The 26,237-nt window shown below is 51.8% G+C and overlaps 1 protein-coding gene across 1 annotated transcript in view; it reads left to right on the top strand.

Moving 5' to 3' along the window:
* Positions 1 to 26,237, top strand: part of LOC138296948 (NXPE family member 1-like) — a 366,294-nt gene that overhangs the window by 249,164 nt on the left and 90,893 nt on the right. The window contains exon 7 of the mRNA XM_069236467.1: positions 7,330 to 7,548. Within this exon, the coding sequence (XP_069092568.1) occupies positions 7,330 to 7,548 (219 nt within the window). The remainder of the gene's footprint in view (positions 1 to 7,329; positions 7,549 to 26,237) is intronic.

Genomic DNA, 26,237 nt, shown 5'->3' on the forward strand with positions numbered 1-26,237 from the left:
CGTGCACTATACATAGGTCACTACCTATGTATAGGGTCACAATGGTAACTCCGAACATGGCCATGTAACATGTCTAAGATCATGGAATTGTCACCCCAATGCTATTCTGTCTCTAGCACAGACCCGGGTACTGCCAAATTGCCTTTCCCGGGGTTTCACTGCAGCTGCTGCCAACCCCCCAGACAGGTTTCTGCCCTCCTGGGGTCCAACCAGGCCTGGCCCAGCAAGGCAGAACAAAGGACTTCCTCAGAGAGAGGGTGTTACACCCTCTCCCTTTGGAAAAAGGTGTCAGGGCTGGGGAGGAGTAGCCTCCCCCAGCCTCTGGAAATGCTTTGATGGGCACAGATGGCGCCCATCTCTGCATAAGCCAGTCTACACCGGTTCAGGGATCCCCCATCCCTGCTCTGGCGCGAAACTGGACAAAGGAAAGGGGAGTGACCTCTCCCCTGACCTGCACCTCCCAGGGGAGGTGCCCAGAGCTCCTCCAGCGTGCCCCAGGCCTCTGCCATCTTGGATTCAGAGGTGTGCTGGCACACTGGACTGCTCTGAGTGGCCAGGGCCAGCAGGTGACGTCAGAGACTCCTTCTGATAGGCTCTTACCTGTGTTACTAGCCTATCCTCCCTCCTAGGTAGCCAAACCTCCTTTTCTGGCTATTTAGGGTCTCTGCTTTGGGGAAGTCTTCAGATACCGAATGCAAGAGCTCATCAGAGTTCCTCTGCATCTCCCTCTTCACCTTCTGCTAAAGGATCGACCGCTGACTGCTCAGGACGCCTGAAAAATGCAAAAAAGTAGCAAAGATGACTACTGCAACCTTGTATCGCTTCATCCTGCCGGCTTTCTCGCCTGTTTCCTGGTGGTGCATGCTCTGGGGGTAGCCTGCCTCCTTCTTGCACCAGGAGCTCTTAAGAAATCTCCCGTGGGTCGACGGAATCTTCCCCCTGCAACCGCAGGCAACAAAGGACTGCATCACCGGTCCTCTGGGTCCCCTCTCAGCACGACGAGCGTGGTCCATGGAACTCAGCAACTCTGTCCAAGTGACTCCCACAGTCCAGTGACTCTTCAGTCCAGGTTTGGTGGAGGTAAGTCCTTGCCTCCCCACGCTAGACTGCATTGCTGGGTACGGTGTGATTTGCAGCTGCTCCGGCTCCTGTGCACTCTTGCAGGATTTCCTTCATCCACAGCCAAGCCTGGGTCCCTGACACTCTAACCTGCAGTGCACAACCTTCTGAGTTGTCCTCTGGCATCGTGGGACACAAACCATATACTCCAAAAGTGGAATGCGAACCACGAATGGACCCCAAACCTATGTGAGCTTGTAGAGGGTCGCTGGGACTGTAAGAAAACAGTGAGGGTTAGAAAAATAGCCCACCCCAAGACCCTGTAAGGTAGGTGTAAAGTGCACCTACAACCCCCAGAAAGCACAGAAGTCGTGATAGGGGGATTCTGCAAGGAAAACCAACACCAGCAAAGCAACAACAGTGGATTTCCGGACCGGAGTACCTGTAAGACAAGGGGACCAAGTCCCAAGAGTCGCGACAGTGTTGAGAGTGGGCAGGAGCCCTGGAAATGCCAGCTGAGGGTGCAAGGAAGCTGCCACCGGATGGAAGAAGCTTGGTGTTTTGCAAGCACGGAGAGGTCTAGGAACTTCCCCCTTGGAGGATGGATGCCACACGTTGTGAAGAAGCTTGCAGACGTATTCCCATGCAGAAAGACCGCAAACAAACCTTCCTAGCTGCAAGGGTCGCGTTTAGGGTTTTTGGATGCTGCTGTGGCCCAGGAGGGACCAGGATGTCGCCAATTGTGTGAGGAGACAGAAAGGGTGCCCAGCAAGTCATGGAGCCCTCACAGAAGCAGGCAGTACCCGCAGAAGTACCGGATCCGGCACTTAGAAGAGGAGTGAACTGGAGTCCACCCGAAGTCAGAAAAGGAAGTCCCACGACGCCGGAGGACAACTCAAAAGGTTGTGCACTGCAGGTTAGAGTGTCGGGGACCCAGGCTTAGCTGTGCACAAAGGAAATCCTGGAAGAGTGCACAGGAGCCGGAGCATCTGCAAGTCACGCGGTACCAAGCAATGCAGTCTAGTGTGAGGAGGCAAGGACTTACCTCCACCAAACTTGGACTGAAGAGTCACTGGACAGTGGGAGTCACTTGGACAAAGTTGCTGGGTTCCAGGGACCACGCTCGTCGTGCTGAGAGGGGACCCAGAGGACCGGTGATGCAGTCTTTTGTTGCCTGCGGTTGCAGGGGGAAGATTCCGTCGACCCATAGGAGATTTCTTCAGAGCTCCTGGTGCAAGAAGGAGGCAGACTACCCCCAGAGCATGCACCACCAGGAAACAGTAGAGAAAGCCGGCAGGATGAAGCGATACAAGGTTGCAGTAGTCGTCTTTGCTACTTTGTTGCGGTTTTGCAGGCGTCCTGAGCAGTCAGCGGTCGATCCTTTTGCAGAAGGTGAAGAGGGAGATGCAGAGGAACTCTGGTGAGCTCTTGCATTCGGTATCTCAAGAATTCCCCAAAGCAGAGACCCTAAATAGCCAGAAAAGGAGGTTTGGCTGCCTAGGAAGGAGGATAGGCTAGTAGGAAAGGTAAGAGCCTATCAGAAGGAGTCTCTGACGTCACCTGATGGCACTGGCCACTCAGAGCAGTCCAGTGTGCCAGCAACACCTCTGTTTCCAAGATGGCAGAGGTCTGGGACACACTGGAGGAGGTCTGGGCACCTCCCCTGGGAGGTGCTTGTCAGGGGAGTGTTCACTCCCCTTTCCTTTGTCCAGTTTCGTGCCAGAGCAGGGCTGGGGGATCCCTAAACCGGTGTAGAGTGGCTTATGCAGAATGGGCAGCATCTGTGCCCATCAAAGCATTTCCAGAGGCTGGGGGAGGCTACTCCTCCCCAGCCATCACACCTTTTTCCAAAGGGAGAGGGTGTCACACCCTCTCTCAGAGGAAATCCTTTGTTCTGCCTTCCTGGGCTAGGGCTGCCTGGACCGCTGGAGGGCAGAAACCTGTCTGAGGGGTTGGCAGCAGCTGCAGTGGAGACCATGGAAAGGCAGTTTGGCAGTACCCGGGTTCTGTGCTAGAGGCCCGGGGGATCATGGAATTGTCTCCCCAATGCCAGAATGGCATTGGGGTGACAATTCCATGATCTTAGACATGTTACATGGCCATGTTCGGAGTTAGCATTGTGACGCTATACATATGTAGTGACCTATGTATAGTGCACACGTGTAATGGTGTCCCCGCAATCACAAAGTCCGGGGAATTTGCCCTGAACGATGTGGGGGCACCTTGGCTAGTGCCAGGGTGCCCACACACTAAGTAACTTTGCACCCAACCTTCACCAGGTGAAGGTTAGACATATAAGGGGACCAAGTCCAAGAGTCGCGACAGTGTCGAGAGTGGGCAGGAGCCCAGGAAATGCCAGCTGAGGGTGCAAGGAAGCTGCCACCGGATGGAAGAAGCTTGGTGTTTTGCATGAACAGAGAATTCTAGGAACTTCCCCTTTGGAGGATGGATGCCCCACGTCGTGAAGACGCTTGCAGAGGTTTTCCCATGCAGAAAGTCTGCAAACAAGCCTTGCTAGCTGCAAGGGTCGCGGTTAGGGATTTTGGATGCTGCTGTGGCCCAGGAGGGACCAGGATGTCGCCACTTGGATGAGGAGACAAAGGGGGCACCTAGCAAGTCAGGGAGCCCTCACAGAAGCAGGTAGCACCCGCAGAAGTACCGGATCAGGCACTTAGAAGAGGAGTGAACGGGAGTCCACCTGAAGTCAGGAAAAGGAGTCCCATGACGCCGGAGGACAACTCAGAAGGTTGTGCACTGCAGGTTAGAGTGTTGGGGACCCAGGCTTGGCTTTGCACAAAGGAAATCCTGGAAGATGCACAGGAGCCGGAGCAGCTGCAAATCACGCAGTACCCATCAATGCAGTCTAGCGTGGGGAGGCAAGGACTTACCTCCACCAAACTTGGACTGAAGAGTCACTGGACTGTGGGAGTCACTTGGACAGAGTTGCTGAGTTCCAGGGACCACGCTCATCGTGCTGAGAGAGGTCCCAGAGGACAGAGGTGATGCAGTCTTTTGTTGCCTGCGGTTGCAGGGGGAAGATTCTGTAGACCCACAGGAGATTTCGTCAGAGCTCCTGGTCCAAGAAGGAGGCAGGCTACTCCAGAGCATGCACCACCAGGAAACAGTCGAGAAAGCCGGCAGAATGAAGAGATACAAGGTTGCAGTAGTCATCTTTGCTACTTTGTTACAGTTTTGCAGGCGTCCCGAGCAGTCAGCGGTCGATCCTTTGGCAGAAGGTGAAGAGCGAGATGCAGAGGAACTCTGATGCGCTCTTGCATTCGGTATCTCAAGAATTCCCCTAAGCAGAGACCCTAAATAGCCAGAAAAGGAGGTTTGGCTACCAGGAAGGAGGATAGGCTAGTAAGAAAGGTAAGAACCTATCAGAAGGAGTCTCTGATGTCACCTGATGGCACTGGCCACTCAGACCAGTTCAGTGTGCCAGCATCACCTCTGTTTCCTAGATGGCAGAGGTCTGGGGCACACTGGAGGAGCTCTGGGCACCTCCCCTGGGAGGTGCAAGTCAGGGGAGTGGTCACTCCCCTTTCCTTTGTCCAGTTTCGCGCCAGAGCAGGGCTGGGGGATCCATAAACCGGTGTAGACTGGCTAATGCAGAGATGGGCAGCATCTGTGCCCATCAAAGGATTTCTAGAGGCTGGGAGAGGCTACTCCTCCCCAGCCATCACTCCTATTTCCAAAGGGAGAGGATGTCACACCCTCTCTCAGAGGAAATCCTTTGTTCTGCCTTCCTGGGCCAGGGCTGCCTGGACCCAGGAGGGCAGAAGCCTGTCTGAGGGGTTGGCAGCAGCAGCAGCTGCAGTGGAGACCCCGGAAAGGCAGTTTGGCAGTACCCGGGTTCTGTGCTACAGATCCGGGAGATTATGGAATTGTCTCCCCAATGCCAGAATGGCATTGGGGTGACAATTCCATGATCTTAGACATGTTACATGGCCATGTTCGGAGCTACCATTGTGACGCTATACCTAGGTAGTGACCTATGTATATTGCACACGTGTAATGGTGTCCCCGCACTAACAAAGTCCGGGGAATTTGCCCTGAACGATGTGGGGTCACCTTGGCTAGTGCCAGGGTGCCCACACACTAAGTAACTTTGCACCCAACCTTTACCAGGTGAAGGTTAGACATATAGGTGACTTATAAGGTACTTAAGTGCAGTGGTAGATGGCTGTGAAATAACGTGGACGTTCTTTCACTCAGGCTGCACTGGCAGGCCTGTGTAAGAATTGTCAGATCTCCGAATGGGTGGCAAAAGAAATGCTGCAGCCCATAGGGATCTTCTGGAACCCCAATACCCTGGGTACCTCAGTACCATATACTAGGGAATTATAAGGGTGTTCCAGTATGCCAATGTGAATTGGTGAAATTGGTCACTAGCCTGTTAGTGACAATTTGTAAAGCAGAGAGAGCATAACCACTGAGGTTCTGGTTAGCAGAGCCTCAGTGAGACAGTTAGTCATCACAATGGGAACACATACAGGCCACACTTATGAGCACTGGGGCCCTGGCTGGCAGGGTCCCAGTGACACATACACTAAAACAACATATATACAGTGAAATATGGGGGTAACATGCCAGGCAAGATGGTACTTTCCTACACTGACCATGTCAGGGATTGCATAAAACAAGAGGTTCAGAAAATGTTGGATCTAGGAGTCATTGATCCTTCTGAAAGCCCATGGGTAACCCAGTGGTGCTTGTCCCAAAACCTCACAGTAAAGATGGTAAAAAGGAAATCAGGTTTTGTGTTGACTACAGAGGTCTCAATCAAGTAACCAAAACTGATGCTCACCCTATGCCCAGGGCAGATGAGCTAAGAGATACACTGGCTTCTGCCAAGTATCTAAGCACTTTTGACTTAACTGCGGGGTATCGGCAGATTAAGTTGTCAGAAGATGCTAAACCTAAAACAGCTGTTTTGTGACTAACTGTGTCACTGAGGCTCTGCTAACCAGAACCTCAGTGCTTATGCTCTCTCTGCCATTAAAATTGTCACTATAGGCTAGTGACAATTTTTACCAATTCTAATTGGCACACTGGAACACCCTTATAATTCCCTAGTATATGGTATCTAGGTACCCAGGGTATTGGGGTTCCAGGAGAACCCTATGGGCTGCAGCATTTCTTTTGCCACCCATAGGGAGCTCAGACAATTCTTACACAGGACTGCCACTGCAGCCTGAGCGAAATAATGCACACGTTGTTTCACAGCCATTTTACACTGCACTTAATTAAGTCACCTATATGTCTAGCCTTCACTTAGTGAAGGTTAGGTGCAAAGTCACTAAGTGTGAGGGAACCCTGCCACCAGCCAAGGTACCCCCACATGGTTCAGGGCAATTTCCCCTGGACTTTGTGAGTGTGGGGACACCATTACACATGTGCACTACATATAGGTAAATTCCTAAATGTAGCTCCACAATGGTAACTCTGAATATGCCCATGTAACATTTCTTAGATAATGAAATTGTCCCCCATTCCAAATATGGTATTGGGGTGCCAATCCCATGCATCCCCAGGGCTCCACCATGGACCCCGGGTACTGCCAAAACAGCTCCCTGGGGTTTTTTCTGCAGCTACCGCTGCTGGCAACCCACAGACAGGCTTCTGCCCTCCTGGGGTCTGGGCAGACAAGTCCTAGGAAGGCAAAACAAATAATTTCCTACGAGAGAGGGTGTTACACCCTCTCCCTTTGGAAATAGGTTTTAAGGACTGGGAGGAGTAGCCTCCCCCAGCCTCTGGAAATGCTTTGAAGGGCACAGATGGTGCCCTCCTTGCATAAGCCAGTCTTCACCGGTTCAGGGAACCCCCAGTCCCTGCTCTGGTGCGAAACTGGACAAAGGAAAGGGGAGTTACCTCTGTAGGACGTCGTCTGCAAATAGTAATGCTTCTGAAGGGCCTGCTTTTGTTTCTGTGCCCACCATGGTGTCCGTCTCTCCGATGGCTACAGCCGGGCGTTCTGATCCAATTGAAAACAGAAGAGGTGACAATGGAAGTGACATATTGCATCTTTAGCCAGGTCTCTGGTGGATATTTTAGGATCAGACAGTCCGTAATGTTTATCTGCGGCCACCTCCTCGCCTTCTTCTCAATGTGTTGTCAAGCTCACAATTTATCGGGGCTCTAATGGAATGAGATGTTTGGGCTTCAAGAAAAATTCTTAACATAAAGAAATCACAGGGCTCTGAAACTGTTTAAAAAATGTTGAATAAGAATTGATGAATGTGTAATTGATTTTCACTGATATTTTTTCAGATCATGGCACCACTCCAAAACCGAAGTGTGAGATCGGGATGTGGCCGCCGTTCCCCGGAGGCTTCGTTTTGCAGGATATATGGACTCCAGTCTCCTGTAGCATGAAAAGGTTCAGGACCCCAGAGGAGATCAATAGCTGCCTGAAGGGGAAGACCATCTACTTCATGGGAGACTCAACGGTGAAGCAGTGGATGAATTTCCTGACCGACACTGTAAAAAGTAAGTGGAACTTAGTCCTAGAGTGAATGAGGGGAACCTTGGTATCTACACCACATCCAGCTCGGATGACACTGTAGAGAGCAGCAGCATTGGCTTGGGAATACCCAGGGAGGCAGCAAAACAGAAAACGTGTATAGGAAGAGTCAGGAGAGAACTCCTGTCAAAGAGGAGGAGGCTTCTAGTTGAGAAGACATCACAGAACTGAGATGTGGGAGCAGAGCCTCAGCTAGAAGACGCATCCAGAGAACACTTTGCAAGGTATTGACAATGTCATTAGGGATGCCGCTGTGGCATCTGGGAGACCATGGAGCAAGGCACCCCCAACAACCAGTAAGAGGGCACAAGGGCTTGAACAGCAATCCTGAGGTTGCTTTCTGGAAGAACCTTTCACTTTCTTTGTAAGAGAGAGCTATTACCAGGTTCTCTTGGTTCGTTTTTGCAATGTGTTCTTGGAGGATGAGGTTGGTTTCCAGGATGACTCCAAGTGACTTGGCATATGGTGAACGTTGGGGTTCAATGCACGAAAGGTTTATGTCATTGAGCTGAGTTTGTATTATATGTTGCATGATGTTATTGGCACATAAGTGAAATTCTGCCTCGGTTTGAACTTCAGGTCAGGACTGGATATGCAGGTCTGGAAAAGTTGAGGCACAGGCAGTGTTTGAGGTATTGGATGTGTGAAGCATAAGAGATTCTCAAGGAGAGTTGTGTATTGTCAGCACATTGTTGAATTGTGATGCTGTTATCTGTGAGTAAGGCCCCCAAGGGTTCCTTGTAGAGGTTGATGATAACAGAGGAACCCTGGGGGACTGCACAAGTTATAGGAATAGTTTGGAACCTGGAAATACCCATGTGAACAAAGTGGTGTTGGTTGTAAAGGTAGAAGAACCAGTGAATCCTGTTCAAGACTCCAGGGTGTGTATGCAGGTGGGATGGTCTACTGCAGTGTGCCCCAACCTTTTTATCGCCGCGGACCGGTAAATGTTTGATAATTTTTCCGTGGCCCGCTTGTTTTGATTTAATATGCTCTGCGCCTTGGCCGCCCGCCACAGTGAAATGATGTGAAGTTCCTCGGGTGGCCCGGTGCCGATTGATCCGCGGACCGGTGCCCGGGGGTTGGGGAACACTGGTCTACTGTGTCGAAAGCAGCTGAGAGGTCCAGCAGTATCGGGAAGCAGGGGTCATGTTCATCTGTCGTATCTCAGGTTCAGTGGGACAGAGCTCTGGTTCAGCAGGAGGAAACAGATACTGCACTTTTCTGTGTCTGCCCTTTCCTGGGTACGCTAGGGCAGTGGGACACCCTGAGGAGCTGAATGAATTCCCGCACCTCTTGCTTTTAGTTCTGGGTAGTGATAGATTTTGCTGTTTCTCAGAAGTTATGCTGTAAATAAAATAGACTGAGAGAGGGGGCTGTGTGGACCTCCCCCCAAGCCATTTGGTCTGCTGTCTCTCAGATTTTGATCAGCCCATATTACTGCTAATTGGTGTCCTAAATGTTAGCCTCGATATACAGCATACTCTCCCTTCACTATAAAACATCCATTTATCGATAAAGAGCTTGCATGAGACTACGTAGGAATGGGTTACATCTTTTTTTCTGTTATGACTTCCATTCAATGCATGGATAATGGAGCATTCATGCATTGCACTGGTGACGCATAGGTTTGTGGTGCACCAGACTGCCCCTGTTGTATCAAATTAATTCCTTAAGAGTGGACTGCCTTTATGCTGCTGCCGCGTGGGTCTCCCTCTGCACACCCACCTCTCCAGAAAGTATTGCTTAGTCGTAACTCCATGATTGCTCCTGAGCAGGGCATCTATTGCCTCTGACACATACTGGGGGCTTTCCACAGGATTCGAGGAGAGGATCTCCAGGAGGGTGACCATGGAGTCTGTGCCAAGTGAATCCAGCCCAGTGGCTGCTTCTTGGATGGTGTGTCTGTCTGAGACCACCTGCTTATGCTGCTAAGGAGGCATCTCTGTCTGAGACCAGCTGTGTGTGTTGCTCAGGAGGTCTCTCTGTCTGAGACCACCTGTGTGTGCTGCTCAGGAGGCATCTCTGTCCGAGATCACCTGTGTGTGCTGCTTAGGAGGCATCTCTGTCTGAGACCATCTATGTGTGCTGCTCAGGAGGCATCTCTGTCCGAGATCACCTGTGTGTGTTGCTCAGGAGGCCTCTCTGTCTGAGACCACCTATGTGTACTGCTCAGGGGGCGTTTGTCTGAAACTACCTGTGCATCCTACTCAGGAGGCATCTCTGTCTGAGACCACCTGTGTGTGTCACTCAGGAGGCGTCTCTGTTTGAGACCACCATGCTTGTACTGCTCAGGAGGCATCTCTGTCTGACACCACTTGTGTGTACCGCTCAGGAGGTGTCTCTGTCTGAGACCACCTTTATATGCCGCTCAGGAGGCATCTCTGTTAGAGACCATCATTCTTATGCTGCTCAGGAGGCATCTCTGTCAGAGACCACCCGTGTGTGCCGCTCAGGAGGCATCTCTGTCTGAGACCATCTATGTGTGCTGCTCAGGAGGCATCTCTGTCTGAGACCACCTGTGTGTGCTGCTCAGGAGGCATCTCTGTCTGAGACCAGCTGTGTGTGCTGCTCAGGAGGCATCTCTGTCCGAGATCACCTGTGTGTGCTGCTTAGGAGGCATCTCTGTCTGAGACCATCTATGTGTGCTGCTCAGGAGGCATCTCTGTCTGAGACCACCTGTGTGTGCTGCTCAGGAGGCGTCGCTGTCTGAGACCAGCTGTGTGTGCTGCTCAGGAGGCTTCTCTGTCCGAGATCACCTGTGTGTGCTGCTCAGGAGGCGTCTCTGTCCGAGACCAGCTGTGTGTGTTGCTCAGGAGGTCTCTCTGTCCGAGACCACCTGTGTGTGCTGCTCAGGAGGCATCTCTGTCTGAGACCAGCTGTGTGTGTTGCTCAGGAGGTCTCTCTGTCTGAGACCACCTGTGTGTGCTGCTCAGGAGGCATCTCTGTCCGAGATCACCTGTGTGTGCTGCTCAGGAGGCCTCTCTGTCTGAGACCACCTGTGTGTGCTGCTCAGGAGGCATCTCTGTCTGAGACCAGCTGTGTGTGTTGCTCAGGAGGTCTCTCTGTCTGAGACCACCTGTGTGTGCTGCTCAGGAGGCATCTCTGTCCGAGATCACCTGTGTGTGTTGCTCAGGAGGCCTCTCTGTCTGAGACCACCTATGTGTACTGCTCAGGGTGCGTTTGTCTGAAACTACCTGTGCATCCTACTCAGGAGGCATCTCTGTCTGAGACCACCTGTGTGTGCCGCTCAGGAGGCATCTCTGTCTGAGACATCATGCTTGTACTGCTCAGGAGGCATCTCTGTCTGAGACCACCTGTGTATGCTGCTCAGGAGGTGTCTCTGTCGGAGACCACCTATGTGTGCTGCTCAGGAGGCATCTCTCTCTCAGACTGTAGGAACGTATCCTCTGTTTGCCATGGTTACCCCCATTTTCTGCCTCATGTCAGTGTGTTTGTGTTCACTGGGATCCTGCTAACCAGGAGCCCAGTGATTATGCTTTCTCTCCTCTACATTTTGTCACTGCATACTGGTAACCCAGTATGTCACCCAAAAGTGGTTACTAGTGCCCCCTTATAAGTCCCTAGTATATGGTACCTACGTACTGTAGGAGGCTGGACTGGCTTGTAGTGGGTACCAGAGGTACTTACACCTTGTGCCAGGTCCAGTTATCCCTTATTAGTGTAGAAGAGGTGTCTAGCAGCTTAGACTGATAGAAGGTAGCTATGGCAAAGCAGCTTAGGCTGAACTAGGAGACATGTAAAGCTCCTACTATACCACTGGTGTCATATGCACAATATCATAAGAAAACACAATACACAGATATACTAAAAATAAAGATACTTTATTTTTATGACAATATGCCAAAAGTATCTCGGTGAGTACCCTCAGTATAAGGATGAGAAATATACACAAGATATATGTACACAAACCAAAATTGTGCAGAAAATAGCAAAAGGAAGTAATGCAAGCAATGTAAAGTTATAGTAGATTGCAATAGGAGCACATAGCTATGGGGGCAACACAAACCATATACTCCAAAAGTGGAATGCGAACCACGAATGGACCCCAAACCTATGTGAGCTTGTAGAGGGTCGCTGGGACTGTAAGAAAACAGTGAGGGTTAAAAAAATAGCCCACCCCAAGACCGTGAAAGGTAGGTGTAAAGTGCACCTACTACCCCCAGAGAGCACAGAAGTCGTGATAGGGGGATTCTGCAGGAGGAACAAACACCAGCAATGCAACAACAGTGGATTTCTGAACCTGAGTACCTGTAAGACAAGGGGACCAAGTCCAAGAGTCGCAACAGTGTAGAGAGTGGGCAGGAGCCGAAGAAATGCCAGCTGAGGGTGCAAGGAAGCTGCCACCTGTTGGAAGAAGCTTGGTGTTCTGCAAGAACGAAGAGGACTAGGAACTTCCCCTTTGGAGGATGGATGTCCCACGTCGTGAAGAAGCTTGCAGAGGTGTTCCCAGACAGCAAACAAGCCTTGCTAGCTGCAAGGGTCGCGGTTAGAGTTTTTGGATGCTGCTGTGGCCCAGGAGGGACCAGAATGTCGCCACTTGGATGAGGAGACAGAGGGGGCGCCCAGCAAGTCAGGGAGCCCTCACAGAAGCAGGCAGCACCTGCAGAAGTACCTGAACAGGCACTTAGAAGAAAAGTGAACCGGAGTCCACCCGAAGTCACAAAAGGGAGTCCCATGACGCCGGAGGACAACTCAGAAGGTTGTGCACTGCAGGTTAGAGTGTCGGGGACCCAGGCTTGGCTGTGTAAGAAGGAAATCCTGGAAGAGTGCACAGGAGCCGGAGCAGCTGCAAATAACGCAGTACCCAGCATTGCAGTCTAGCGTGGGGAGGCAAGGACTTACCTCCACCAAACTTGGACTGAGGAGTCACTGGACTGTGGGAGTCACTTGGACAGAGTTGCTGAGTTCCAGGGACCACGCTCGTCATGCTGCGAGGGGAGCCAGAGGACTGGTGATGCAGTCTATTGTTGCCTGCGGTTGCAGGGGGAAGATTCCGTCGACCCACGGGAGATTTCTTCAGAGCTCCTGGTGCAAGAAGGAGGCAGGCTACCCCCAGAGCATGCACCACCTGGAAACAGTCGAGAAGGCCGGCAGGATGAAGCGATACAAGGTTGCTAGTAGTCATCTTGCTACTTTGTTGCGGTTTTGCAGGCGTCCTGAGCAGTCAGCGGTCGATCCTTTGGTCGAAGGTGAAGAGAGAGATGCAGAGGAACTCTGATGAGCTCTTGCATTCGTTATCTGGTGAGATCCCCAATGCAGAGACCCTAAATAGCCAGAAAAGGAGGTTTGGCTATCTAGGAAAGAGGATTTGCTACCAAGAGAGGTAAGAGTCTATCAGAAGGAGTCTCTGACGTCACCTGGTGGCACTGGCCACTCAGAGCAGTCCAGTGTGCCAGCAACACCTCTGAATCCAAGATGGCAGAGGTCTGGGACACACTGGGAGCGACCCTTGACCCTCGGGTAGGTCGCTCCCCCGCCGCTGCAGCTCCACCTGTCCACGCCCCTGCCACCTGTGTGTAGATCTTAGACTCCACTCCTGCGCTTGCTACTAAGTTGCCTTCTTTCTCTCTTGTTGCCTTTTTCTCTTTTCTGCCTTTATCGCTCTTTTGCCTTTCTCGCTCCCTTGCCATTCTCGCTCCCTTGCCATTCTCGCTCCCTTGCCATTCTCGCTCCTTTGCCTTTCTCGCTCCTTTGCCTTTCTCGCTCCTTTGCCTTTTTCTCTCTTTTGCCTTTTTCTCTCTTTTGCCCTTTTCTCTCTTTTGCCTTTTTCTCTCTTTTTGCCTTTTTCTCTCTTTTAACATTATAGCTCTTTTGCCTTTTTCTCTCCCGCCTTCCCGCCTCCCCGCTCACCCGCATTCCGCTTTCCCGCCGCCGTCCCCTTGCGGCCCCGCCCCCCCGCTCCCATTCGTTGTCCCCCCTCCCGCCACCCAGCTGACCCCTCCTCCCCCCCATTCCCTCTTATGGCGGCGCCGCGCAGCCGTGCGCAGCTGGTGCACCGCTGGCGTGCCAAAGGCAAGCCCGTCTGCACCCGTCCGCGCCTGGACAGCTCCCAGCGCCAGAACCCCTGGTCCCCACCGCACCCAAAACCCCCATCTTAGATACGACGCCGCCTCCATCAATGCACTCAACCCCGGACAAACAGCCAACTGCTACCAAGCCAGCCCCAAACGCACTCATGGACCCTTCGCCTGTCAAGCCTGCAAGTACACCTTCCACCGGCCCACGCGCCAACAACCACTTCAAGTGCATCCTCCTCAACACACGCTCCGTCCACAAGCACGCCATCGAATTATGGGACCTCCTGGACACAACAGCACCTGACGTTGCCTTCATCACAGAAACCTGGATGAACACCTCCTCGGCTCCTGACATCGCCATACCCATCCCCGACGGCTACAAGATCACCCGGAAAGACCGCGCCAACCAAATTGGGGAAGGAATTGCCATCATCTACAAGAACTCTATCAACATCACGACCTCCACCGAAGACACCTCCCTCGCCGCCGAACACATGCACTTCCAGATCCACACCGACCCCAGGACCACCCTCAGAGGTACTCTTGTCTACAGGCCCCCTGGCCCACGCGCCCTATTCAGCGAATCCATCACCGACTTCATCACCCCGCATGCCCTAGTCTCGCCAGACCACATCCACCTCGGGACCTGAACTTCCACCTGGAGAAGAACAACGACACCAACACCGCCACCCTGCTCGACAACCTTGCCAACCTCGGACTCAAGCAACTGGTGAACACCCCCACCCACACCGCCGAACCCATCTTCTCCGCCAGCAACCACATATCCTTCATCCACTCCTCTGAGCTACACTGGACCGACCACAGATGTGTCCACTTCACCTTCAAACGTGAGACCCACCACCTTCGCACACAACAAATTCCCCGCAGACCCTGGAACAAAATCTCCACAGAGCAGCTACTCTCAACTCTAAACCATAACCAACCAGCTATCACCACCGACGCCAACAATGCAGCCCTCAGCCTCACACAGTGGATCACCATCTGTGCCGACAACCTTGCCCCTCTCAGAGGCCACCCAAGAGAGACCAACATCAGGAAACCCCGTGGTTCACAGACGCCCTCAAAGAATCCAAGAAATCCTGCCGTACCCTCGAAAAAACCTGGCGCAAAGAACAAACCGCAGAAAACATGTCAGCCCTCAAGATCGCCACCCGTGAACACCACCAGCTGATCCGCTCCACCAAAAGGGCATCTTTCAAAGAGAGACTTGACAACAACACCCACAACAGCAAAGAACTCTTTAACATCGTCAAAGAGCTCTCCAACCCCAACGCCAGCTCCAACACCATCACGCCCTCACAAGAACTATGCAACTTCCTTTGCTACTTTCTTCCATCGAAAGGTCACCGACCTACACGACAGCTTCGGACCCCAAATCCCGCCGCCCACCACTGAACCTACAGCCCCAGCAACTACCCTCAACGCCTGGACCCCCTTCAGCTCCGAAGAAACCAGAACCACCATGAACACCATCCACTCCGGCTCCCCCTCGGACCCATGCCCCCATCACATCTTCAACAAAGCCGACGCCATCATCACCCCCTATCTCCAGAGCATCATCAACAGCTCGTTCACATCTGCCACCTTCCCCGAGAACTGGAAACACGCGGAAGTCAACGCTCTCCTGAAAAAACCCACAGCTGACCCCAACGACCTGAAGAATTTCCGCCCCATCTCTTTCTCCCCTTCCCGGCCAAGGTCATCGAGAAGGCCGTCAACAAGTAACTGACCACCTTCCTTGAAGATAACAACCTGCTCGACCCCTCCCTATCAGGTTTTCGTGGCAACCACAGCACGGAGACCGCCCTCATCGCAGTCACCGACGACATCAGAACCCTGATGGACGACGGAGAAACAACCGCCCTCATCCTCCTAGACCTCTCGGCTGCTTTCGACCCTGTGTGCCACCGCACCCTAATAACCCGCCTCCGCTCCACTGGAATCCAAGGACAGGCCCTGGACTGGATCATCTCGTTCCTCGCTGACCGAACCCAAAGAGTCTACCTCCTGCCCTTCCGCTCAGAACCCACCGAGATCATCTGCGGTGTTCCACAAGGCTCTTCGCTCTGCCCTACCCTCTTCAATATCTACATGAGCCCCCTCGCCAACATCGCTTGCAAACACATCAACAACATCTCCTACGCCGACGACACCCAGCTAATACTCTCCCTCACCAAAGACCCAGCCACCGCCAAAGCCAACCTGCAGGATGGAATGAAAGACGTTGCAGAATGGATGAAGCTCAGCGGCCTGAAGCTGAACTCTGACAAGACGGAGGCCCTCATCCTCGGACACTCCCCGTCCGCCTGGAACGACTCTTGGTGGCCCACGGCCCTGGGCACCGCACCAACCCCCTCAGACCACGCACGCAACCTCGGATTCATCCTGGACCCCCTCCTCACCATGACCAAGCAAGTCAACGCCGTCTCGTCTTCTTGCTTCTACACCCTTGGCATGCTCCGAAAAATCTTCCGCTGGATCCCCGCCGAAACTAGAAAAACTGTTACCCACGCCCTCGTCACAAGCCGCCTGGACTACGGAAACACCCTATACGCAGGAACCACCGCAAAGCTACAGAATCTTCTTCAGCGCATACAGAACGCCTCCGCATGCCTCATCCTCGACATACCCCTCCACAGCCACATATCCGCCAACCTGAAACACCTGCACTGGCTCCCCGTCAACCAAAGGATCACCTTTAGGCTCCTCACCCACGCACACAAACCCCTCCACAAAAAGGGCCCCGAATACCTCAACAGACGTCTCTCATTCTACACGCCCACCCGTCGGCTTCGCTCAGCCAGCCTCGCTCTCGCCGCCGTCCTTCGTATCCGCAGAACCACCGCTGGAGGTAAATCATTCTCTTACCTGGCAGCCAAGACATGGAATTCCCTTCCCGCTCACCTAAGAACCACCCAGGACCACCTCGCCTTCAGGAAGCGCCTCAAGACTTGGCTCTTTGAGCAGCAGTACCCCCCCCCCTAGCGCCTTGAGACCCTCATAGGTGAGTAGCGCGCTCTATAAATGCCTTGATTGATTGATTGATTGATTGACTGGAGGAGCTCTGGGCACCTCCCCTGGGAGGTGCAGGTCAGGGGAGTGGTCACTCCCCTTTCCTTTGTCCAGTTTCGTGCCAGAGCAGGCCTGGGGGATCCCTGAACCAGTGTAGATTGGCTTATGCAGAGATGGGCACCATCTGTGCCCATCAAAGCATTTCCAGAGGCTGGGGGAGGCTACTCCTCCCCAGCCTTCACACTTATTTCCAAAGGGAGAGGGTGTTACACCCTCTCTCAGAGGAAGTCCTTTGTTCTGCCTTCCTGGGCCAGGGCTGCCTGGACCCCAGGAGGGCAGAAACCAGTCTGAGGTGTTGGCAGCAGCTGCAGTGGAGACCCCAGAAAGGCAGTTTGGCAGTACCCGGGTTCTGTGCTAGAGACCCGGAGGATCATGGAATTGTCCCCCAAATGCCAGAATGGCATTGGGGTGACAATTCCATGATCTTAGACATGTTACATGGCCATGTTCGGAGTTACCATTGTGACGCTGTACATAGGTAGTGACTTATGTACAGTGCACGCGTGTAATGGTGTCCCTGCACTCACAAAGTCCAGGGATTTTCCCTGAACAATGTGGGGGCACCTTGGCTAGTGCCAGGGTGCCCTCACACTAAGTAACTTTGCACCCAACCTTCACCAGGTGAAGGTTAGACAAATAGGTGACTTATAAGTTACTTCAGTGCAGTGGTAAATGGCTGTGAAATAACGTGGACGTTATTTCACTCAGGCTGCACTGGCAGGCCTGTGTAAGAATTGTCAGAGCTCCCTATGGGTGGCAAAAGAAATGCTGCAGCCCATAGGAATCTCCTGGAACCCCAATACCCTGGGTACCTAAGTACCATATACTAGGGAATTATATGCGTGAACCAGTATGCCAATGTGAATTGGTAAATTTAGTCACTAGCCTGTTAGTGACAAATTTGGAAAGCAGAGAGAGCATAACCACTGAGGTTCTGGTTAGCAGAGCCTCAGTGAGACAGTTAGGCATCACACAGGGAACACATACAGGGCACATACTTATGAGCACTGGGGCCCCGCCTGGCAGGGTCCCAGTGACACATAGACTAAAACAACATATAAACAGTGAAATATGGGGAAAACATGCCAGGCAAGATGGTAATTTCATACAGGGGTTGTGCCAGATAGGGCCCCAGTGCTCATAGGTGTGCCCTGTATGTGTTCCCTGTGTGATGACTGTAAGGAAATGCCTCCTTGGCATGGTTACCACCTGACTTTTTGCCTTTGCTGATGCTAAGTTTTGATTTGAAAGTGTGCTGAGGCCTGCTAACCAGGCCCCAGCACCAATGTCCTTTCCCTAACCTGTACCTTTGTTTCCACAATTGGCACACCCTGGCATCCAGGTAAGTCCCTTGTAACTGGTACCCCTGGTACCAAGGGCCCTGATGCCAGGGGAGGTCTCTAAGGGCTGCAGCATGTCTTATGCCACCCTGGGGACCCCTCACTCAGCACAGACACACTGCTTGCCAGCTTGTGTGTGCTAGTGGGGATAAAACGACTAAGTCGACATGGCACTCCCCTCAGGGTGCCATGCCAACCTCACACTGCCTATGAAGTATAGATAAGTCACCCCTCTAGCAGGCCTTACAGCCCTAAGGCAGGGTGCACTATACCATAGGTGAGGGCATACTTGCATGAGCACTATGCCCCTACAGTGTCTAAGCAAAACCTTAGACATTGTAAGTGCAGGGTAGCCACAAGAGTATATGGTCTGGGAGCCTGTCATGCACGAACTCCAAAGCACCATAATGGCTACACTGATACTGTGGTATCAAACTTCTCAGCACAATAAACGCACACTGATGCCAGTGTGCATTTTATTGTAACATACACCCCAGAGGGCACCTTAGAGGTGCCCCCTGAAACCTTAACCGACTATCCGTGTAGTCTAGTTTTAGCAGCCTGCCACACACCAGACATGTTGCTGGCCACATGGGGAGAGTGCCTTTGTCACTCTGTGGCTAGTAACAAAGCCTGTACTGGGTGGAGGTGCTTCTCACCTCCCCCTGCAGGAACTGTAACACCTGGCGGTGAGCCTCAAAGGCTCACCCCCTTTGTTACAGCACCACAGGGTGCTCCAGCTAGTGGAGTTCCCCGCCCCCTCCGGCCACGGCCCCACTTTTGGCGGCAACGCCGGAGGAGATAATGAGAAAAACGAGGAGGAGTCACTGGCCAGTCAGGACAGCCCCTAAGGTGTCTTGAGCTGAGGCAACTCTGACTTTTAGAAATCCTCCATCTTGCAGATGGAGGATTCCCCCAATAGGGATAGGAATGTGCCCCCCTCCCCTCAGGGAGGAGGCACAAAGAGGGTGTAGCCACCCTCAGGGCTAGTAGCCATTGGCTACTAACCCCCCAGACCTAAACACACCCCTACATTCAGTTTTTAGGGGCTCCCCAGAACCTAGGAACTCAGATTCCTGCGACCTAAGAAGAAGAGGACTGCTGAACTGAACAACCTGCAGAGAAAACGGAGACACCAACTGCTTTGGCCCCAGCTCTACCGGCCTGACACCCCACTTTTAAAGACACAGCTCCAGTGACGCGTTCCCAGGGTCCAGCAACCTCTGAAGCCTCAGAGGACTACCCCGCATCTAGAAGGACCAAGAACTCCCGAGGACAGCGGCTCTGTTCACCAAAGGCTGCAACTTTGCAACAAAAAAGCAACTTTGAAACAACACACGTTTCCCGCCGGAAGCGTGAGACTTTGCACTCTGCACCCGACGCCCCCGGCTCAACTTGTGGAGAACAAACACCACAAGGAGGACTCCCCGGTGACTACAAGACCGTGAGTAGCCAGAGTTGACCCCTCTGAGCCCCCACAGCGACACTTGCAGAGGGAATCCCGAGGCTACCACTGACTGCGTTTGCCTGCTTCAAAGACCCGACGCCTGGAAAAGACTCTGCACCCGCAGCCCCCAGGACCTGAAGGATCCGACGTCCAGTGCAGGAGCGACCCCCAGGTGGCCCTCTCCCTTGCCCAGGTGGTGGCTACCCCGAGGAGCCCCCCCTTGCCTGCCTGCATTGCTGAAGAGACCCCTTGGTCTCCCGTTGATTTCTATTGAGAACCCGACGCTTGTTTGCACACTGCACCCAGCCGCCCCCGTGCCGCTGAGGGTGTACTTTCTGTGTGGACTTGTGTCCCCCCGGTGCCCTACAAAACCCCCCTGGTCTGCCCTCCGAAGACGCGGGTACTTACCTGCTGGCAGACTGGAACCGGGGCACCCCCTTCATTGAAGCCTATGCGTTTTGGGCACCACTTTGACCTCTGCACCTGACCGGCCCTGAGCTGCTGGTGTGGTAACTTTGGGGTTGCCCTGAACCCCCAACGGTGGGCTACCTTGGACCCAAACTTGAACCCCGTAGGTGGTTTACTTACCTGCAAAAACTAACAAACACTTACCTCCCCCATGAACTGTTGAAAATTGCAGTGTGTCTAGTTTTAAAATAGCTATATGTAATTTATGAGAAAACTGTATATGCTATTTTGCTAATTCAAAGTTCCTAAAGTACCTACCTGAAATACCTTTCATTTGAAGTATTACTTGTAAATCTTGAACCTGTGGTTCTTAAAATAAACTAAGAAAATATATTTTTCTATACAAAAACCTATTGGCCTGGAATTGTCTCTGAGTGTGTGTTCCTCATTTATTGCTTGTGTGTGTACAACAAATGCTTAACACTACTCCTCTGATAAGCCTACTGCTCGACCACACTACCACAAAATAGAGCATTAGAATTATCTCTTTTTGACACTATCTTACCTCTAAGGGGAACCCTTGGACTCTGTGCATACTATTCCTTACTTTGAAATAGTGCATACAGAGCCAACTTCCTACATTGGTGGATCAGTGGTGGGGTACAAGACTTTGCATTTGCTGGACTACTCAGCCAGTACCTGATCACACGACTAAATTCAAAAAATTGTTATTAGAAACTGATTTTTTAAATTTGAGCTATTTTTCTAAATTTTCAAAAGTCCTGCTAGGGCCTTGTGTTAGTCCCTGTTAGCATTTCTTTTAGAGTTTAAAAGTTTTGTAAAAGTTTGAATTAAGTTCTAGAGGTAGTTTTGGATTCTTAAAAAGTATTCCAACTTTTAGAAACATAGGCCCTCTCGGCCACCCGCCAAAGTCCCGCCGACGAATGACCGCCCCGCGGTCAAAAGACCGCGGCGGCCATTCTAACATTTCCGCCGGGCCGGCGGGCGCTCTCCAAAAGAGCGCCCGCCGGCCCAGCGGAAATGCCCCTGCAACGAGGAAGCCGGCTCCGAATTGGGCCGGCGGAGTTGCAGGGGTGCGACGGGTGCAGTGGCACCCGTCGCGATTTTCAGTGTCTGCCAAGCAGACACTGAAAATCTTCATGGGGCCCTGTTAGGGGGCCCCTGCAGTGCCCATGCCAGTGGCATGGGCACTGCAGGGGCCCCCAGGGGCCCCACGACACCCGTTCCCGCCAGCCTCTTCCTGGCGGTGTAAACCGCCAGGAACAGGCTGGCGGGAAGGGGGTCGGAATCCCCATGGCGGCGCTGCTTGCAGCGCCGCCATGGAGGATTCCCTGGGGCAGGGGAAAACCGGCGGGAAACCGCCGGTTCCCCTTTTCTGACCGCGGCTTTACCGCCGCGGTCAGAATTGCCCCAGAAGCACCGCCAGCCTGTTGGCGGTGCTTCCTCTGTCCCCGGCCCTGGCGGTGTTACACCACCAGGGTTAGAATCAGGGCCATAATGTCTAATGCAGAAGAGAATGTGGTGGAACTCGACATCACCCCTTACTTCTATCTTAGGATGAGAGAGTTAAGGTCTCTCTGCAAATTAAAAAGTATTAAAAAACTGGTTCAAACCCTACCAAATTACAGCCCCAGGAGCTCTTGGAAGAGTTTTCCAAAAACAACCCCTCTGAGGATGACCTCCCAGAGGAGGAAACTAGTGATGTGGAGGAAGTCCCACCTCCAGTCCTAGTTATGGAAATCAGGGCTCCTCAAACCCTGATTCCAAATGTGATAGTCAGAGATACTGGTTCTCTCACAGGAGGGTCCAGCAACTCTGGAATCACTGAGGACAGCCTCAGTGAAGATCACCTACTATTAGCCAGGATGGTCAAAAGATTGGCTTTAGAGAGACAGCTCCTAGCCATAGAAAAGGAAAGACAAGAGATGGGTTTTGGTCCCATCCATGGTGGCAGCAACATAAATAGGGTCAGAGATTCTCCTGACATGTTGAAAATCCCTAAAGGGATTGTAACTAAATATGAAGATGATGATGACATCACCAAATGGTTCACAGCTTTTGAGAGGGCTTGTGCAACCAGAAAAGTAAACAGATCTCACTGGGGTGCTCTCCTATGGGAAATGTTCACTGGAAAGTGTAGGGATAGACTCCTCACACTCTCTGGAAAAGATGCAGAATCCTATGACCTCATGAAGGCTACCCTGATTGAGGGCTTTGGATTCTCCACTGAGGAGTATAGAATTAAGTTCAGGGGGGCTCAAAAATCCTCGAGCCAGACCTGGGTTAATTTTGTTGACTACTCAGTGAAAACACTGGATGGTTGGATTCAAGGCAGTGGTGTAAATGATTATGATGGGCTGTACAATTTATTTGTGAAAGAACACCTGTTAAGTAATTGTTTGAATGATAAACTGCATCAGCATCTGGTAGACCTAGGACCAATTTCTCCCCAAGAATTGGGAAAGAAGGCGGACCATTGGGTCAAGACTAGGGTGACCAAGACTTCCACAGGAGGTGACCAAAAGAAATGGGTCACAAAGCCTCCCCAGGAGAAGAGTGTTGAGACATCCAAAGGGAAAAATAGTAAAGAGTCTTCAACAGGGCCCCAAAAACCTGCTCAGGAGGGTGGGCCCAGAGCCTCTTCACAATTCAATTTTGGGAACAAGGGTAAAACATTGATCCCAAAAAGGCCTGGTGTCGTAGATGTAATCAGCCTGGACACCAAACTGTAGACAAGGCCTGTCCCAAGAAAGGTTCCACTTCTAACTCTACTCCAGCTAAATCTGGAATGGCCAGTCTCCAAGTGGGATCAACAGTGTCCATAGCAAATCAGGGGTCACACTGAAGCTACATTAGTCTATGAGGGTGGGGTGGATTTAGCCACATTGGCTGTCTGGCCCCCTAACATGCAAAAATACAGGCAGCAGCTCTTAATTAATGGGACAAGTGTAGAAGGCCTGAGGGATACAGGTGCCAGTGTCACCATGGTGACAGAGAAACTGGTTTCCCCTGGTCAATACCTGGCTGGACAAACTTATCCAGTCACCAACGCTGACAATCAGACTAAAGTAGATCCCATGGCTATGGTAACTTTAGAGTGGGGCGGGGTCAATGGCCTGAAACAGGTGGTGGTCTCCTCAAATATCCCTGTAGACTGTTTGCTTGGAAATGACCTGGAGTCACTCAAAACCCACGCAGCCATGCTGGGTATCCCTGAACTGGTGTGTGTCAAGACAAGGGCACAGTGTAAGGTTCAGGGTGAAAAAGTGGTGTTGGAGCCTGGAAAAAGGGCCCAACCCACCTAGAGAAAAGGAAAGAAGACTGGGGAACAAGCTTCCACACAACAAGAAAAAGAGAACCTCTCTTCACAGGAAGAAGTTCTGCCCTCTGAGGGGACTGAGCCTCTGGAGTTAGAACCTTATCAGGTTGTGCTCCTAGGCCCAAGGGGACCCTCAAGGGAGAAGTTGTGTGAGGGGCAAGAAACCTGTCCCTCTCTTGAAGGCCTTAGGCAGCAAGCTGCTGAAGAGTCCAATGGAAAAATAACAGGAACACATAAGGTCTATTGGGAACATGGACTCCTTTACACTGAGGCAAGAGATCCTAAACCTGGTGCTACTAGGAGAGTGGTAGTGCCTCAGGAGTTTAGGGAGTTCATTCTGACCTTAGCCCATGATATTCCTCTTGCTGGGCATTTGGGACAGACCAAGACGTGGGAGAGACTAGTCAACCACTTCTATTTGCCCAACATGTCCCAGAAGGTCAAGGAGTTTTGTGTCTCCTGTGTCGCCTGTCAAGCCAGTGGTAAGACAGGTGGACACCCAAAGGCCCCCCTCATTCCACTTCCAGTGGTGGGGGTCCCCTTTGAAAGAGTGGGTGTGGACATAGTGGGTCCACTTGATCCTCCCACAGCCTCAAGGAACCAATACATACTAGTAGTAGTGGATCATGCTACTAGATGCCCTGAAGCAATTCCCCTTAGGTCGACTACTGCCCCTGCAGTAGCCAAGGCACTCATTGGTATTTTTACCAGAGTGGGGTTTCCTAAGGAGGTGGTGTCTGACAGAGGTACCAACTTTGTCAGCATACCTGAAGCACATGTGGAATGAGTGTGGGGTGACTTACAAATTCACCACACCATATCATCCACAAACCAATGGTCTTGTTGAAAGATTTAACAAGACTTTGAAAGGCATGATCATAGGGTTCCCTGAAAAACGCAAAAGGAGATGGGATGTCCTCTTGCCACGTCTGCTTTTCGCCTACAGAGAGGTGCCTCGGAAGGGAGTAGGGGTTTCCCCCTTTGAACTTCTGTTTGGCCATCCTGTAAGGGGACCACTAGCTCTTGTGAAAGAAGACTGGGAGAGACCTCTTCATGAGCCTAAGCAAGATATAGTGGACTATGTACTAGGCCTACGTTCAAGGATGGCAGAGTACATGGAAAAGGCAAATAAAAACCTTGAGGCCATCCAACATCTCCAGAAGGTTTGGTATGACCAAAAGACTGCTATGGTTGAATTTCAGCCAGGGCAGAAAGTCTGGGTTCTGGAGTCTGTGGCTCCCAGGGCACTTCAGGACAGATGGAGTGGCCCTTACCCAGTGCTAGAAAAGAAACGTCAGGTCACCTACCTGGTAGACCTAGGCACTAGCAGGACCCCCAAAAGGGTGATCCATGTAAACCGCCTCAAGCTCTTCCATGACAGGGCAGATGTGAATCTGTTGATGGTAACAGATGAGGACCAGGAAGCTGAGAGTGAACCTCTCCCTGATCTCCTCTCCACAGACCCTAAAGATGGTTCAGTTGATGGAGCGATCTATTCAGATACCCTCTCTGGCCAACAGCAATCTGACTGTAGGAAGGTCCTGCAACAGTTTGCTGAGCTCATTTCCCTAACCCCTGGTCAGACACACCTGTGTACCCATGATGTGGACACAGGAGACGGCATGCCTGTCAAAAACAAAATATTCAGACAGTCTGACCAAGTTAAGGAAAGCATCAAAGTGGAAGTCCACAAGATGCTGGAATTGGGAGTCATTAAGCACTCTGACAGCTCCTGGGCTAGCCCAGTGGTCTTAGTCCCCAAACCTCACACCAAAGATGGAAAGAGAGAGAGGAGGTTTTCTGTGGACTACAGAGGACTTAATTCTGTCACCAAGACAGATGCTCATCCCATTCCAAGGGCAGATGAACTGATAGACGAACTAGGTGCTGCCAAATACTTAAATACCTTTGACTTGACAGTAGGGTACTGGCAAATCAAAATGGCACCAGGAGCAAAAGAAAAGACAGCATTCTCCACACCTGATGGGCATTATCAGTTTACTGTTATGCCCTTTGGTTTAAAGAATGCCCCTGCCACCTTCCAAAGGTTGGTGAATCAAGTCCTTGCTGGCTTGGAATCCTTTAGTGCAGCTTATCTTGACAATAGTGCTGTCTTTAGCTCCAGCTGGCAGGATCACCTGGTCCCCCTGAAGAAGGTTTTGAAGGCTCTGCAAGCAGCAGGCCTCTCTATCAAGACATCCAAATGTCAGATAGGGCAGGGAACTGTGGTTTACTTTGGTCACCTTGTAGGTGGAGGCCAAGTTCAGCCACTCCAGTCTAAGATCCAGACTATTCTGGACTGAGCAGCTCTAAAACCCCAGACTCAGGTCAGGGCATTTCTTGGCTTGACTGGGTATTACAGGAGGTTTGTGAAGGAATATGGATCCATAGTGACAGCCCTCACAGAACTTACCTCTAAGAAAATGCCCAAGAAGGTAAACTGGACTGTAGAATGCCAACAGGCCTTTGACACCCTGAAACAAGCAATGTGCACAGCACCAGTTCTCAAAGCTCCAGATTACTCCAAGCAGTTCATTCTGCAGACTGATGCCTCTGAACATGGGATGGGGAAGTTTTGTCCCAAACAAATGATGATGGCCTTGACCAGCCTGTTGCTTTCATTAGCAGGAGGTTATTCCCAAGGGAGGAGTGTTGGAGTGCCATTGAGAGGGAGGCCTTTGCTGTGGTTTGGTCCCTGAAGAAGCTGAGACCATACCTCTTTGGTACTCACTTTGTAGTTCAGACTGACCACAGACCTCTCAGATGGCTGATGCAAATGAAAGGTGAAAATCCAAAACTGTTGAGGTGGTCCATCTCCCTACAGGGAATGGACTTTATAGTGGAACACAGACCTGGGACTGCCCATGCCAATGCAGATGGCCTTTCTAGGTTCTTCCACTTAGAAAATGAAGACTCTCTTGGAAAAGGTTAGTCTCATCCTCTTTCGTTTGGGGGGGGTTGTGTAAGGACATGCCTCCTTGGAATG

The sequence above is a fragment of the Pleurodeles waltl genome, chromosome 5, assembly GCF_031143425.1.
Source record: "Pleurodeles waltl isolate 20211129_DDA chromosome 5, aPleWal1.hap1.20221129, whole genome shotgun sequence".
Classification (NCBI taxonomy): domain Eukaryota; kingdom Metazoa; phylum Chordata; class Amphibia; order Caudata; family Salamandridae; genus Pleurodeles; species Pleurodeles waltl.